This window comes from Cyanistes caeruleus, chromosome 1 (genome assembly GCF_971803275.1).
Source record: "Cyanistes caeruleus chromosome 1, bCyaCae1.hap1.1, whole genome shotgun sequence".
NCBI lineage: Eukaryota > Metazoa > Chordata > Aves > Passeriformes > Paridae > Cyanistes > Cyanistes caeruleus.
The window spans coordinates 117,163,896-117,180,928 of record NC_141701.1 but is presented as its reverse complement, the minus strand read 5'-3'; the positions used below and the strand labels follow the sequence as shown (position 1 = coordinate 117,180,928).

At 35.4% G+C, this 17,033-nt stretch overlaps 1 protein-coding gene across 2 annotated transcripts in view; it reads left to right on the top strand.

Annotated features, from left to right (window-relative positions):
• PLCL2 (phospholipase C like 2) overlaps nt 1–17,033 on the top strand; it is a 99,307-nt gene that overhangs the window by 61,499 nt on the left and 20,775 nt on the right. Inside the window, exons 5-6 of one of the 2 annotated variants that reach the window (XR_015276835.1) lie at nt 1,923–2,011; nt 13,996–14,071. Coding sequence is in view for 1 of the 2 variants with exons in the window: in XM_086852296.1 (XP_086708422.1) it covers nt 13,996–14,071 (76 nt within the window). In the remaining variant the exon portion in view is untranslated. The remainder of the gene's footprint in view (nt 1–1,922; nt 2,012–13,995; nt 14,072–17,033) is intronic. The other variant, XM_086852296.1, reaches the window with a different exon arrangement.

Below are 17,033 nucleotides of genomic sequence, written 5' to 3'. Positions count from 1 at the left end.
ATCGCTATAATTAGGATGTAAGCAAGCTTGACTGTCGAGATTACAGCTGCAACATGTAAAGACGTTCTGTTTTCTTGATGGAGATGTCTCTACCTGCAGTTTGTTCTGGTGTGGTGATGCTGCTTGTTAGTTATTATTTATTAGTTATTGTTAGTTATTATTGCTTAGTTAGTACCTATTCTAGGTACTTAAAATCTTAATTCTAAATCTGGAATAATTTTTTTGTTTGAATATCACTTAGACAATGGTGACTTGTGACTCCAGAAATCTTTACAATCTAAGTTTAGTTTGCTTTTTGTCTCTCATATGTTTTTTACCACACACATCTTATACTCTATACATGATTTGAATATTTCTGTACTTCAGAAATCTACACTTATACATGTAAAACTAATAGAGCATTATTTTACTGGCAAAAAAAAAGCATTTTCCATCTTCTTGTCCCTAAAATAGAAATACTCAATTTCAAACAGAGTATGATAGTGCTTCTAGCTCTAAATGATATTGAAGATAAATAAATTTAAGGTTATTTTAATCAAATAAAAGTTGTAAGTTGAAATAATGAGATGCATTTCAATTTGTGACATTTGGGTTTTGCCAATACTCTGTTCAGTTTGACAAAAGATTTTAGGCAATTAAAATCTGTAGGGTCTGCTGGAAAATGAAGTTGGCCATGGGAGACATATTCCCATAATCTTATTTCTGTGAAAGCACATTGTGAAACAGTGGGAGAAATCTGTATCATCCTTTCCTCAAAGAGAGAAGAAATGTGACTCTGTTTAGTTCATATGTTGGTATTTGCTATAGTGGCAGATGTTTAGAGTCTGACAGTTTTATAGATTGTGGGGAGGTTGTATGGTTTTGGTGTATATTAATATAATGAGCCCTCAAAAGGACAAATCTTACCTCATTAGTTTTGACTCGGGGATATTTTTGTCACGATTAATTAATATGTGGGTGTAAAATTCTGCTTAATAATGAGAGTTCTTTATGCCAAATTGAGAAAGGGTAAAATTACTGTCAGAGTAATGATTGCTTACTTGTCTTACTTTCTGCTGGCTTAGGCCTCAATATAGGTCAGAATTATGTAACTGTGTGCTTCCAGTGTGTCAAGTACTGTATGAAATCATGTGGATAACAAAGATAAAGTTCAATGTTTATGAAACAAACCTTGATTGGTATCATAAATGCATGGATAGGCTGTCATTACCTTGTGTGTCATCGCAATGTGGCACATGTGATGGCACTCTCAAAGTGTGATTGTTTCAGCTTTATGATATTTTTAGCTAATGAGGGGATTCTTATGTGTCAAAAATACTCTCCTTTCTATAAAATGATAATAAACATAGAAAGTAATATTCAAGATTTTAATTATTCAGAATTTGTTTTCACTGGGAGTGCTTGAAGGACTCCTTGTTACTCTGCCAAGTGAAAAAGAATGCAAGGCCTTAGCAGCAGGACAGTCAGTCCACCTTGAAATAATTGCAAATAAGTGCAATACTGCAGGGGCACATGGAAAGGAAAGAGTATTGTCAATGTAAAATGTTTTTTTTTAAAGAAACAATGAAGTAAATGATAGCAAAATAATGTATCAATAGATACTTGTGGTTTTTATCTTTAAACAAATAGCACATAGTGCTTTCTTAAATTGTCTGCATTCACTGTTCAATTAATGGAGGAGCTGTTAAGTGATGAAGGCTAGTACTAGTCATAGGTTGAAATACCCTCCTACCCGAGTTACAGGAACTGGAGTATTTTTTCATGATAATAAAAATCAAATATAGCTAGGAATTTTTGAGAAAGGCAACAGTTTAAGGTGCATATTTTTCTTTAGCTTCTCCATGCTCCTGAGTATTTTTCACCCTACCATCTTTTCACTGTTTAACAATGTTTTATTTTTCCCTCTTGTTCATGAACTTCAGCTTCCTTTATGTGATACTTCAGCATGCACTCTGTTGGTGTCATCACACCCATCACTGATCAGTGCTGCAGACTGAAGCTTGGAGTTAAGGCAAGTGCCTCTTCCACACCATTGCATGTTTTTTTTTAATGTCTTATAATCTTTAAGATAAACAGTAAGTAAACCTGAAAAGTTATACTATGGCAAGAGAAAAAAAATAAATTATCTCACCCTGAGTCTGCAGCATTATTCAGTGATGAGTATAATAACACTGCAAAGATATGCTAGAGGACCATAGAAATAAAGCCAGATACTGTTGAGAACTTGACGTTCTCTGTTTGCCCTTAGTGGAGGATGAAGTATCCTATTTACTGAACTTTGCAAGCAGGCACTTACTTCTGAGAGAAAAATAAACATAGAACAGGCAGATAACTGTACCTGTGTGAAAAAGAAGTAGTGCTTCTACAGTAATTGGGATTACATGTTATTAAATCCTAATTAGATAATGCTGCTAGTTACATTTTTTTCAGTTTCTGGGCATGGTTTTTAATTTTTTTTTTTTAAATTATGAGCTGATTTTGTGATTCAGAATGTCTACAGAATGCAGTATAGGTCTGTACTTGATTTAAATGAAATAAATCAAGATGAATAGATTTTTTTGTATATACACCTTAGGGATGGACTTGAAAGCAGGTCTATGTTTATTGGTGGTGGGGGTTGTGAGATAATGCAGATGAGAGGTATTAAAATAGAGTGATGCTATTAAATTGGAAAACACCATATCATTGGGGATGAGCAGTGCTGTAGTAAGCTTAAATCCAGTTACCTTATTTTTGGCTCTTTCCAGCTACTGACTCAATACAGCAGATTGCAGGTGCAATCATGCAGAAATTAACTTCATGTTACAGAGTTGGAAATTTCAGCAATGACATGAATGAAATAAGATAGCCTGTATTTTGAACTTGAACATGTCTCTCCCATTGGAAAGCAAATAGTTTGACACTATACCTTGCAGAGTTGCAAACTGGTCTGATACTAATAGGGCTTATTAAAAGCCTATCTGAAAAAGACTGATTGTCAAGGTTTTGGTAAAGTGTTAGTCTTCCTCTCATACTTCAGATAAACTACTGCTCAAAATACTGAATATTCTTTGCTTTTAAAGCTCATCTTGGTATTAATATAGATTAATTCAGTGGAGCACGTCTTTATTTGGCATGTTGGATTGAACCTTATAATTCTGAAGGAAGTAAAGGGTATATCCATTGCCTCTTTCACAGGGCCTAAGAAAGAGTGATTAGGAGATCTGCTTTGAGCTACACTTAGCTCATAAAATCTGTATTAGTTACCTGTTGTTAATGTAGGTCCTTGGTTATGGTTACTGTGCAAATACAGTAAGGAAGATTACAATCATTATACTGTAATTATAGATTTGTATCTTGAGAGAACAAGTAGAGCAAGACTTTTCTACTTCAACTCAGCCTACTGATGTGTCAGAGTTGTTCAGCTGAGAAGCCTTCTTTCCCTTTGAGGTTGCAAACTTCTGGGGCAACCAAAAAATATTGGATCCAGTGCTGGTAATTCTCTCCCAAAACTGAGTGAATATGTTGCTTCAGCTTGTGCACAGGCCTAAATATTCAGTTTCTGATTGTGTCAGAGGAGGCTGAATTTAGTGTCACCAATCTCCTGTACTAGAACTCAGTCTTTGGATATCACATGATTTAAAATCACACGATAACATCTGCTCACCACTTGCATTGTGCATGTGAAGAAAATTCCTATTTGTCCATATAGTGCCTTTCCTGAGGAATATGTGACTGGCATAGACCATGATAGCTGTGTTCTGAGCTCAGTTGGTTCAGAATGTTGTTCTTGAGCCCATGACTTTGAAGTCGAGCTCCATGGCTGTTCCATACAATTTACTTCTTAGCATTATCTGGCTTATGAAGAAGAGAACTTAATGCTTCACACAGAAGATTGAAAAGCTATTATTCCTTGCTTTTATACTTGAGAGCATAACTACATAAAACAAAACAAAAAGATGAAAGAAGTAGTCAAAAGAACAGACATCACAGACACTAAAGATACCGCCTGGGGAGTTTGAAATAAATATGTACAACTTATCAAAAAACACTTGAGGACGATGTGGAAAATGGAGTCGGTTCTGATGAAAAGAAGGTGTCTTCCAAATAGCTGAAGTCACTTGCAAATGGGGAAGTCAGGATCCATATTTAACCCTGCCGTGGTTAAATAAGAAATAAAAGAAAACTGACAGTGAAAAATTTCAAAAATCATCTGCACAGACTTAAAAATAACAGTAACCTCTTTTTTGAAAAAGCAGAAACAGAAGTCAGTCAAAGATTATGTAAGATCACTAGTTGATCAATGTTTAAAAGAAAGCCCCAGCTAAAGAGGCAAAGCTGCAATAGTTAGTTAGATTTTTCATCCATATACATGTAGAGATTAAGGTTTCACATTAAACACTTCTTTATGAAAGACTGGAGAATTCATCTGTAAGTGAAATGCTGACAGAAGATATTATACAGGAGAGGCAAAAGACTGGGAAAATAATATACCAGAAAGAGGAGATACTCATTTAAGAGTTCTGAAAGATCCCAAGAGTTGATGTATCAAAACTGTTAATTGTTGTGTGTATTCTCTCACTTGAAACTGACTATCAAAGTTGTTAGTGTGGTACCAGTGTTTTAAGAGATTTCCAGAGAAGATGATGAAATTACAGATCAGACAGGATGACATCTGTACTGTGAAAATGGGTAGGAACTGTTTTGAGGAAGAAAATTAGAGGAAACATGGAGAAATGTGTCATGTTGGGGAAGAGTCAATACAGCTTTTATAAAATGAAGGGCTCATAAATCCCTTGGAGTTCTTTGATGTCAAAAAAACATGTAGACACAGCAGATCAGTCTGCTTAGATTTTCCAAAGCATTTGACAAAGTTTCCTTTCAAATGCTTATATTAAAATAAAGTTACCATTAAATTTTTAGACTTTTAAAGTCATTAGATCGTTTCTGGTAGCTAAAGTGAATGTTGGACTTAACCTGGTGCTCCAGCAGGAAAAGAATTGTTAAAGACAGTTGCTTGTGTTGAGTTTTGCATTAAGGGTGGGTTTTTCCAGTAAAAGTGGATTAGAGATAGTAGGTATAGCTCCTGCAACTTTGATCTAGCTAAAGTAGCTAAGCACTCTGGAAGCTGTATGAATTAATGCTGCCCCCAGATTTGCAAAGATCATCGAGGTGTGAGGTATGTAGCTGCTTAGACTTTCAACAGCTTTCTCAGTCTTAGTGGTAGATTCTTATAATGTGTGTTAAAACAGCAAATTTCAGAGTTGGCAATACAAATGCAGTATTTAAATTGCGATAATACACAGTGTCTCACCGTTTCCATTATTGTCTCTGGCTTTCTACAGTATTACTTACTTTCATTATAAGTCTCTGCAGAAAAGAACTGTCTTTATTTAAGTAATAAATGGATATAGTTTGGTGGTGAAGAGATCTAAGAGAAAACATACATCATTCATTGCAATTCAATATTGCAAATAGCCCAGGTAATGGCTTTTGCCATGTTTAATAAATTATAGTAATTGCAGATCCTGGTTTTTGAGATGAATTGAAATAGTTACTGATTGCGTAGCTGTTAGTCTGTTGCAAAAACTGAAAACAAAGCATTCAAGGAAAATATAGTGAATAGCTTGGACAGTTTCTTCAGAAAGAGTTGTGCTGATTATTATTAGATTTTATTTTCCTGTTTTCTAACAGCATGAAGGTTGTAATTATGCTTCCAAAAACAGAGCTGCAGATGATAACCTTAGTTTATGCTGGGCTTTTTCAGTCCACAAAACAAATGTCTAATTTTGGATACTCAAGGCTAGTGCCAAATGTTGTAAAGTATGAGCTGTTTTGCATTGATTGAAAAGCTCTGATAATAACAATTTAATGCTTCTCTGAAGTCAAGATTTCTGTGTTTCTTGTTGAGAGCATGAACGATGAAGCTTTTTGTATCCTCTCACTAATCCCATTATGTTCAATGGCTGACTCACAGTATTCATAAGAGCATAAAATAATACGGCTACTTAGGAAGAGGAGCTCGTGTAGCTTTCTGTCCTATTTTAATGTAGTCCAATGAAATGTTTATGGGAGAGCACAAAAATAGGTCAAATGCATAGCACCTTCTCATATGTATTCCATATTTCTAATAGGAGTTCTCTTTCATGATAAATTTTAAATTTAGTATTTGTCTTTTTGATTCCATCTGTGTGAAAAAAATTGTGGCTATTAGAACTATTACGGATAGTTCTCATTTCAGAAATAACCTATTAACTACCTATTAATTTTTTCACACAGATGATATATTTTTGCTTCACATAGAGGATATTTTCATTTCATATATATGTCCTTACTTATTGTTCACTTTTCACATAGTTTTTCATTCCATCATCTTTAGTTTTAAAATTATGAAAATCATTTTGCTACAAAAACCAGATTATCTGTGAAGTAAAAAGAAGTGACTGTTGGATTTAAAAGACTTTATTATCCCTGGGTGCATAGTTTGGAAGAGAGCTGCTGATTATTATATTTACTCTGTCTTCAACCTAGTCTTTCTCATATACTTGACTCATGAGGAGCTAAGAACAAACAGAAGACTCTTTAATGGAGAATTTGTGGACCATTTGTTTCTTTGGTCAATTTTCTTAAACTGGGGGAAATGAATTCATTTGGGGATACTGCAGAATTATGAACAGATTATGTCCTATATTTTCTCAGGCCTACAAGAATTAGTTTTATTAAGTTTTTTTTTTTTTTTAAATCTTTTGATCCAGAAATGTATTATGGCATACTCTTGTCTTAACATTTAAGTAATTAATATAAAACATTTCAAAAAGAGGTGGGAGAGGAAAGGTAGGCTGAAAAAGTTAAACCATGAGTCTCTTCCTATGTTTTTCCCACTTAAATGGATAAACTGCCACTGTCAGGTACAGCATTACATTCTTGTCATACTATGCCAGTGAATTCAGTAATGGAAAAGTTCATCTGCTTTTTTTTTTGGAAGAGGAGAGTGGTTTAAAGTCTAAGGAGAAACATAATACTTGATTAGCATGATTATATCATAAGTTGTGCTTGAGGAGGTGATCCTTCCCCTCTGTTCAGTGCTGCTGAGGCCACACCTGCAGTGCTGTGTCTGGTCCCAGCTCAAGGGAGGCATGGATGTGCTGGAGACTCAAACAAAGGGCCACTAAGGTGATGGAACATCTCTCCTACATGGAAAGGCTGGGAGAACTGGAACTGTTTAGTCTGAAGAAAAGAAGGCTGAGGGGGATCTCATCAATGTATATAGATGCCTGAGGAGAAGGATACAAAGAGGCCAGAGATGGTCTATTTTCATGGATGCCTAGTGACAGGAGAAAAGGCATGAAAGGAAAAACAGGAGGCCCTATCAGAACATCAGGTAACACTTTTTGACTGTAAGGGTGACTGAACACAGGAACAGGTTGCCCAGAGAGACTGTGGAGTCTCCAGCTTTGGTGACACTCAAAAGCCATCTGGACATGGCCCTGGGCAGCCAGCCATGGTAAGTGGCCCTGCATGAGCAAGGCAGTTTGGGTCAGATGACCTCCTGAGGTCTCTTCTAACTTCAATGACTGTGCTTCTGTGTTAAACTTACTTTGTTGCATAGTTGAAGAAATATTTTCTAATTTTGACAATACATTCGCTAAAAACCTTACTGCCTTGACAGAAATTTGGTTTGATGTGATGAGTCCTTTGTTTGTAGAGAAGTAGCAGCTAGAAGCTTAATTTTCTTACCTTGATACTTTGGACTGTATTTAGATAGGAGAAAGATCAGCTTTTGTTTATAGACTTTTGAACTTCCTGTGCAAAACAACACCTAATTTTTATTTATAGTGAAGTTATTATTGATTGTTGTCTTGAGCGAGACAGCTAAGTTCCTTTGACTGGAGATGTTAACTTTACTAAAATTCTTTTTTATATGGAGTCATTTAGGTTGGAAGGCACCTCTGGAGATCATCTAACCTCAACCCCTTGCTCAAAGCAGGATCAGACAGAACAGGTTGCCCAGGACTGTGTCTTGTTGGCTGTTGAATATCACCAAGGGTGGAGACTCCACAGTCAATCTGGGATACCTCTTCCAGTGTTGGACCACCCAAGATTCCCCCCAAACCTTCTCTGCTCCAGGCTGACCAGTCCCAGCCCTCTCAGCCTCCCCTCATACAAAGGATGCTCCAGTTCCTTAAATCTCTGTGGCTTTGTGCTGGACAGTAGTCCATATATTTCTTGTACTGAAAAACCCCAAACTGAGATGAACGCTTCAGCTGTGGCCTCGCAAGAAAGAGACTGGAAAAACTCAGCATGGGTTTACAAAAGGGAAATTATGTTTCGCCAACCTGTAGCCTTCTACAATGAGGTGACAGTCTTGGCAGAGCAGAGGAAACCTGTTTTTTTCTTGGTAGAAGTCGATTTCTGTTTATGGTGGTCCTGTTAGAAGTTGGATGTTTCAGAATTCTTTCAGTGTGGTGTCCACAGTGTTAGAACAACTCATTTGAGTTGTAGGGGTTTGCAATCTCATTTTACAGTAATTTCCTTTCTTATTTGCTATAACACCATTCTTCTCCAGCAGAAAGTAAAAGGCAGCACATATAGTTTAAAACAACTTATGCAGCTGTAGAGCAAACTGACCATGACAGTTGTCACTGGAATGACTAAGAATAGTTCTTCTGCTTGTTCCAGTGTCACAACAAAGATGCCTTCTGGTGCATTGACACTGAATACTGGACTGCTTGGATACAATTTATACAGACATTCAATTAGAACTGACCATGTTTTGTTTGAGTTCCCGTTACCTATAATGGTTCTTGAGGGCAAAGAGTTTATAAGGAGTGCCTACCAGAGTTCCTTTCCTTGCTGTTACTCCTTGGGGCAGTGGTAGCAGCTTCTGATTCTCACTGTGTAACACATCTGTTGAAGTGGTGCGGATGCTATTAGCAGTGTGGGATGGCCTTTATTTGGTTTTCCTATTTTTGTGAAGTGTTGTTTGCTATTGGTGCTATTTGTACCAACTTGGGCTTAATGAAATGTCTGGAAAGTGCAAGTTACATGTTTATTACTGTTGTTGAGAGCTCCAGTTTGGCTTCTGAATACTGAAAACACATATATTTATTAGAAATTATATAGTTTGTGATTTCAGAAATATATCTAATATGCAGAGATTTGAATGAAAGTAGAATGTGAGCACCATTTTAATGAAGATTTGATTTACACCTACTGTAAGTATGGTTTCAGTTTTGCTGTTGGAATGTAGGTCTAACAGTATTGGCAACACATTTACAGATTTCGAAATCTAAATGTGTGGTCTGCTTTTCTTGCTAAAAATAGCATTCATCCTTGGTGTTGCAATTCTGTCAGTGAAGGTGTTTTCTCTCACTGAGTTTCATCAGCCAGACACAGTTTATCATTAGTTGATTTTTCCATTTTAAAATGTAGCTGATATCTCCTTGTGTGCTGTCAACCAATTTCACATGCAGAGGATTGGATAAATCCTGGGGTTTTTGTAAGATTTCTTTCCCAAGGCCTATATTGAATGGGATATTTGAAATATTTACAGTTGAGTTTGGTTACATATTTTCCCCAAGTTGGGGGCATAAACAGAATGTTTGATCTTCTACCAGAAGACCTGTCTGTGTGAGCCTAATAGAAATAGATTTTGTTCAAATTCAGCTGAAATTAAATAAATGGTTTCAAATACATGCATGCATGTGTACATGTGAGGACTTGCATTGATCTACATAGTGTTAGCTCATAGCACTTACAAATCAGACAACAAACTTTGAACATTAAAAAATTAACCTAAAGGGTAGTCTAGACATGTATATATTTAATTTTAAGTAACCATCTTAATGAGAGGGCTCTGTTTTGCTGAGAAGGACGATAGATTTTTTTCAGTATATGAGCTTTTAGTTTGGTTTGTGAGGACAGCAACACATAAGTGATGGACTGTTAACAATGCAGTTCCATCAGTTTGAAGCAACAATTGGGATTTCTAACCATCATTGTTGGCTTTTTAAGGTAGGAACAATATCTATAATAATACAGGTCTCCATCCTTACTGAGAATTCTGGACTAATCATTTACTCTTTATTTCTGAACCCCCTTCATAATAATTCAATTTTAAAAATATCTTTCTTGACATTTGTTCATTTGTTGGAGTAACTATGTATAATGCTTGCATGATTTAACAAATAGAATTTGAAGAATATAACAAATAGATCAAACTGTCAACTCAACCTCTGAAAAAATGTGATGATTTCAAGGCACATAAAGCATACCATTTTACATTTCCCATTTTCCATTGACCAACAAAAAAAAGTAAGATGATCCAGTCTGTAATGAGTACCTGAGAAGTTCTCTGGTCATGCTAAGATTGGGGTATAGTTGTGGGGGAATTGAGGGGAGAGTTGAAGCAATTTCAGCATTAAGCATTTCTTTTAAGTTCTATATTTAAAATACATTTTTTGATATTTTGAATCTTTGCTTCTAGAAAAAAGGCAACATAGGTTAGGAATGTGAATCAGTATTGTGAAAGGCTTACTATAAAATATAGCTTACTAAACTTATGTAACGTGTTCTTTTCTTGAATACGCATGGGTTATTTGCAATACAATTTAATGATCAGGTGGTAACTGGTTGTTCCCTATTACATTTGTTTCAATTTCTCTTTCCAGATTTGCCACTGATAATATTCTAGAAGTGTAGAGCACATTCTACCTGGTCTTTCTCCTCAGTTTCCACCTCTAATTTCCCTTGAGATTTCAATGTCTTACTCTGCTGCATATATAGTGTTTTTCATACTGAAACTCCTGCTTGCTCATCATTTTCTATTTCACTTTTATATCAATCACACATATACATACCAGTATCATTTGGATTAGGCTAATTTTCTGTTTAAATATAGCCATTTATACATAGTTGTTCCATATGCTGTGTCTACCAAAAGTCTTTCAGTCTCTGTGAATGTCTACATGAGTGTTTTCATGAGGTTATAATTTTGGCTCGAACACTAGAAAGAATTCATGTGTTCGAACACTCCATAGAGAAATCCAGCAAATAGCTGGGTACATACTAAAAGGTGATTGTGTGGTGAAGAGCAGTGTAAAAATAAAATTAGAATGAACTAATACTATTGCTTTATTAATCAGGCACAATTAGAAGGTGACACCTACTCATGCACACAGAATACTACTCCATTGTTTTCTTAGGGAAAGACATTTGAAAATTGGGGTGTTCCATAATACTGATGGAATGGTAGTGGCAGTCAATTCCTGAATTATTGCTAGCTCAGCCAGTTTTGCTCTGCAGGGCTGTTAATCTTAAATACAACTTTGTATGTATTTTAGAAACCAAAGATAATGAAAGTAACTGTTACTGGTATTGATAATATAAAAGTGGATATTAGAATAATTTCTGCTACATGAAATGCGTTGCCATTTTTCTTCAGAATTTGCAGAGGGCATTCCCTTTGATCTGAGGGTATTTAGCAGCTTTCCATGCTGGAACTGTGAAATATGAAATTGGCATGTTATTATAAATTCTTCAGTGTTAGCCTGGCCATGATGAAAGAACATTAATACAGCGATCAGTTTCTTTTTCTTTCCTCTGCAGAACTAGTAAAACTTTGTTTTGTCAATACAGAAAGTAATCAAAAAAGCAGTAATGTAAGTATTTTTATTCATCTTAGAATTCTCTTATTTCTGAAAATCAGTGTAGTGTCTCAGAGTAAGCTTTCCAATCAGCTAAGACTTGTTCTTCACTGCTTCTAAATTATGTGATGTTCATGTAGGGCATATGAAGGAAGCAGAGCAGATAGATATGTTCTGTGTCTGGAATAGGACCTAACAGAGATGATTTAGAAATTACATTATACACATGGAGTTAGGGAAACAGAGTAGGGCAGTTGTAATATTTGTTACAATTGCTTCAAAACAAATACCTTGGACAGTTGTCCTCCTTTTTTTATGAACTCCACTCAAAAGAGTGCTCAAGTGAAAGGACTCATATTGATGGAGAATCCCTCTCTAGTCCTTATTATTGTGTATTAGCATCCCAGAAAAGTCCAAGAGTCATACATGCTCAGCAGTTCATGTTTCAAGGTGATTTTGAATTCTGAAAAACCTGCTTTACAGTTTCCTTTCAGCTGGTTGGCAAAATAACATTGGCTATTGGAAGTATACAGCTGACATCAGCTGTGTTTTGGTTCTCTCCCTTTAAGTTCCTTGCAGAAACAAATATATTACGTGACATACATATTGAAACAGGTAAATCCTTGTCTGTCAAGCAAATTTATAGTGATCTTATTTCAATTTGTGAGCTCTGTTTTAGAGAGTGAATAGTAATGAAACACAGTGGAACAGGGCTTTCTCCTTGGCTGATTAGGAATAGTCAGTTTGCAGCACTCCCTATGTGGGTGAAATATAGTATTCTCTTATTTAAATTGTCTTCAATTTGTTACACTTAAATAGTAATCACCATAATGCTATTTATAGGTAGTTTTTGCTTGAGCGAAAGTTGATATTTATATTCAAAGAACATTCCAGTTAAAAATGGGATAAGCTGAAGTTTTTCACTTGCAGCTTAGCAACCTGATCAGGTTATTTTTACTTCATATATTATAATTTACATTTATTTAAAACAACCCTGACAACAGACATAATATAAATCAGGCTAAGTAGATAGTTTAAACAGAGATTAATTGGGATGTGAGGATTAAATTAAATTATCCAACAGGATCATCTCCACATACGATGAAGTTTCTTATTCACATGCTGTTTGTGTGTAGCATGAGCTAAAAATTTTAGGGTTTGCATCATTTTCTTTATTGGTTCAAACCGAAATAATAGAAATAGAACTAGAATTATTTTTAAATGCTTTGTCATTTGTTTGGACCATGTTTTTGTGCAGCTGACAGTTATAGAAGCCTGTAGAGTAGTTTGTCTGTGCAGGTGTTTTTCCTCCTCTCTTGCTTGCACACTTATCACGATCAAAAATCTGAGATTTGCTTGCCTGCTTCTCAAAATTGATTTATGCCTTACTTGGAGCAATGTTCAGAAAAACAGCCTCAATGTCATTCAGCTGGAGAAGGCTTCTTCTAATATGTGTGTAGAAGTCATGCCTCTTACAGTAATTTTTCTCTGAGGAAGAGTGTTAGAGAGGTTTGGGCTTTTTTCCCTCTAACATGGAATGTTCCTCCTCATAAAAGCGAATTGTGGTCTCCTAAGGAAAAGCAAGTTCCACATGAACACCCACATAAGTAACACATCAAAAATTTAGTCACTGTTTTAGTGGAGAGAAGATTGTCTGCTTGAGTGGATACCAGAGATGTCAGTGGGTAAGGTGTGAAGCAGAGTTGTTACTTGTCAGTACATACCCTAGGCTGAAAATTCTGCACGATTCCATCTTAGTAACTGGAATTCAGCTGGGCTTCCCTGAAAGGCTTTTTGTTTAGAAAGATCAGCTAAAGGAATAATTTATTTTCCTTATCCTCCACTACCAGCCTCAAGTGATTTGTTTTCCTCTGTAAAGCATTGTCTCATACATATGTGCAGGTCAAGCCACAAAAGGGAAAATGTAGAGGAAAAAATCTGGAAAAGCAATGGAATGATTCCTAGGAAAAAAGGACACACTGGGTCATGAGTGATCATCCTTCTGAATGTTGGTGTGAATGAGGAAGAGGAAAATTGCATCCATGTTATCTCACCCAAGCCACCAAAAGTGAATTTCCTGGTTTTATGATTTCCAGTTGCTTTGATAGGCTGTGAGCTATGGAGTAGACATTTTGCTTCAGTGTTCACAGGTCCCAGCCCAAAATATTTGTATTTTTTATGCCTTTGTGCTATGTTTAGGGCACTTCTCTGCCTCATTATGACCAGGAAAATAAGTATATTCATTATGTTAATGATAAATATTAATTTATCAATTTGAGTTCAGTTTTAAGCAGCATTTTCAGATTAAAATTGTTAAGTAAATATTTAATTTTACTGATATTCTGTATATTTTAATTTATTTTCTCTACAGATGATTCACACCATCAGGACTCTGGTTGAAAATACAGACAACTTATATGAGAAGATAGTACAGTGTCAGAAAGCAGGTAAGTAGAAGCTGCTTTTAAAAAAGATACAGAACTTAATGTTTTGTTTTTTTTTTTTATTTTCCAAAACTTATAATCAATATTCAGCTATAGCCAAAAAAAGATGCCCAAAAACCAAAATCAAACAACAAAAAAACCTCATACAAAAATAAGGAGATAACTGTAAATTAGGCAGATCCAGTAAGAGTGAAAAGACATTTCTAATCATAGAAATCAAAGATTCATAGAATTACATCTTGAATTTGGAAATTGCAAGTATTTTACACATGGGCAGTAGCTTGTCAGTATAGTAATTTCCTTAAATGAAAACACAAAATTACAGGAAATGAAGAGAATGATCTTTCTTCACACTGAGATTTTTTAACCATTTCCTCCTCTTTCTCTATGTGAGAACTTTTTTTTTTTTTGTTGTAGTAGCCCAATATCTTCGAGAGCCTTGGTGAAGCTTGAATTTTCTGAACATTGCCTTCTGATAATTATGTGACAGTAGTTCAGATGTTTGGCTCCTGTATTTCTCTAGATCTGTTGAGTGGATGCCCTCTGGTTCTGTGTTGTTCTCACAAGTTCTCTGAAAGGTTCCTGGGTCTGGTATATGGTTGAAATAGATGGTCTAACTGCTTCTTGATCCCTTTACAAACAGACCCTTTTTTTACATGATGTTTTGTAACAGTTTTCTCATTTGGAAGCAACTGAGTTTTGAAGGTTTCCTGCTTGTTTTGATAGCATGTCTGACCTTATTTAAATATGCTTGTTTTCTTTTGACTTTTTAACTGTTTTATAAATAATGTTACAAATTTGCTCAAAGTGATGCATCACATTTTGCATCAGAAACAGGAGTGCTGCCAAATACTCAGCCAAAGCATTTACAGCCATGTTTTGCATGACTCAATTGGAACAAAAGCTTTTTATATACAAATACATTTTTGCCTACCTGATATTCAGCATCCTGCAGCTCCCATTATCTTCCATGATTTTCTTCCATTCTTTGATTTGCTTCTCTGCTCTCCTACAAATTCCAGTCTCTTTGTTTAGTTCTTTTTCCCCAAAAAGAAAAAAGTTATAGTCTTACACCCTCAGCCTTCCTTTACAAACTCTCTTCTGTTAACAGTAGCTTCCATCTCAGATCAGCAGCAAGGAAGGCTTACCCACTCAGAATTTCTAGATCACCTCTTGAGTCACAGCATATACTTCTTAGGCACTGTGAGCTTTAGTCAAACCATAGAACTGTCAAAATACCTGAAAATTTTAAGTTGCCCTATTTACTTGAAGTTGTCAAACATAAATACCAAATATAAATTACCAAACATAAATACCATGAGTGACAAAATATTATTTCACATATCTTATTGTTAGATGCAAAGATTCACCTAAAATACTGTGGTGGTTTTGGCTGGGATAGTTATTTTTCTTCCTAGTAGCAGGTATGGGACTGTGTTACAGAGTTGTGGTTTAAAATGGGGCTGATAATTCAGAGATGCTTTTGGTACTGCTGAGCAGTGCTTACACAGGATGATGTTTTGCTTTGCTTGTGTGCATGGCTTTTGCTTTACCCAATAAACTGTCTTTATCTCAACCCACGAGTTTTCTCACTTTTACTCTTCCGATTCTCTCCCCCATCCCACCCAGGAGGAGTAAGAAAATGTGCAGTACTCAGTTGCTGGCTGGGGTTAAACCAAAGAAGTAAAAATAAAAAAACATATATAATAAAGAATTTTTTATAGAAATTTTAGAAATTTTATAAAAAAAAAAACAAAATATATTGTGCTGTCCTAAGGCCATTGCCTGGTAAATGTGTGTGCTTGTTTCTTAAACCATCTCCCATTTATGTGGTGATAGTGAGCCTTTATTTTTTAGTGGCACCACTAAACTGTCTTAAGCAGTTTAGATCCTTGGTTAGAGGTAAGGCAAAATTTTGCCCAAATTCTTGTGTTTTAGAATTGTTGCTGTTCAGTAAAGATTCCTTTCTACTAGCTTATATGGCTTCCTGTAAACTTCTATATATGTCTGACTTTCTTGAGTCCTACTACCTTATTTTACAATGGGGACAGTTGGGTCCAGAAATTCTTTGTTTAAGAATGCTAAAGACTTAAAGCCTGTACTTAATAGTGGAGATTTTGCTCTCCTTCAAATGAGAACCCTCCAGCACGGTGACATAAGCCTAAGTATGGATTATGTAATAGATCCTGCTATTTAGGGCAGCTTTAGCCCTGCAGGGTCAAGGCATTTTTTAAGATGAATGAGCTGAACTGAATTACCTTTTAGTATCAATGGGTTTTGAAGATTATCTTATGACTGATTGATCTCATGATCTCAATTGATGCTGCTCTAATTATGAGTGAAAGATTATACGTTTTCCTATGTATTTGCTTGATAAGGAAAAAGCAAAATCATGCCTTTGCCTGGGCTTTTTTGTTCTGTGGCTCAAAGAGTGAAAAATCTGCTAAAAAAAGAAGTACACAAGCTGCCAATAAATAGTAAATTGTTATTGTCATAACCAGGCTTAAGAGAGAATATTGTTAAATAGGCAAAGTGGATTCATTCTATTGACTGTTTTCTATCTCAAGTTTAATAGTAAGGCTTTTGGCCTCCTATAGAATTCAGACCTAATTTGAAAATAAATGCAGTATTATTTCCTTGGTTGATAGCCTTTTGGATATGCAAAGATGCAATTACTGATGTGGCTGTTTTCAGAATTCAGGTTCTTTGCTATTAATATTCTCTGAGAGCATTTAACTATAAACATTTCTCCTCATTTTGTCCCTTTAAAATTAAACCCTATGTTTTCTTCATATCAGCATATTAATTTCAGCTCAGCACATTCAGTTCTTAGTTAAATAGTTATTGGAAGTATTTTAGATACATGAATATTGAAAAGATACAGAAGCATGATATTGCTTTGCTTCCCACTGTACTTTTCTTCCTTTCAGAATCCACTTAACTTGAAGATGACTGCAGTGCCATT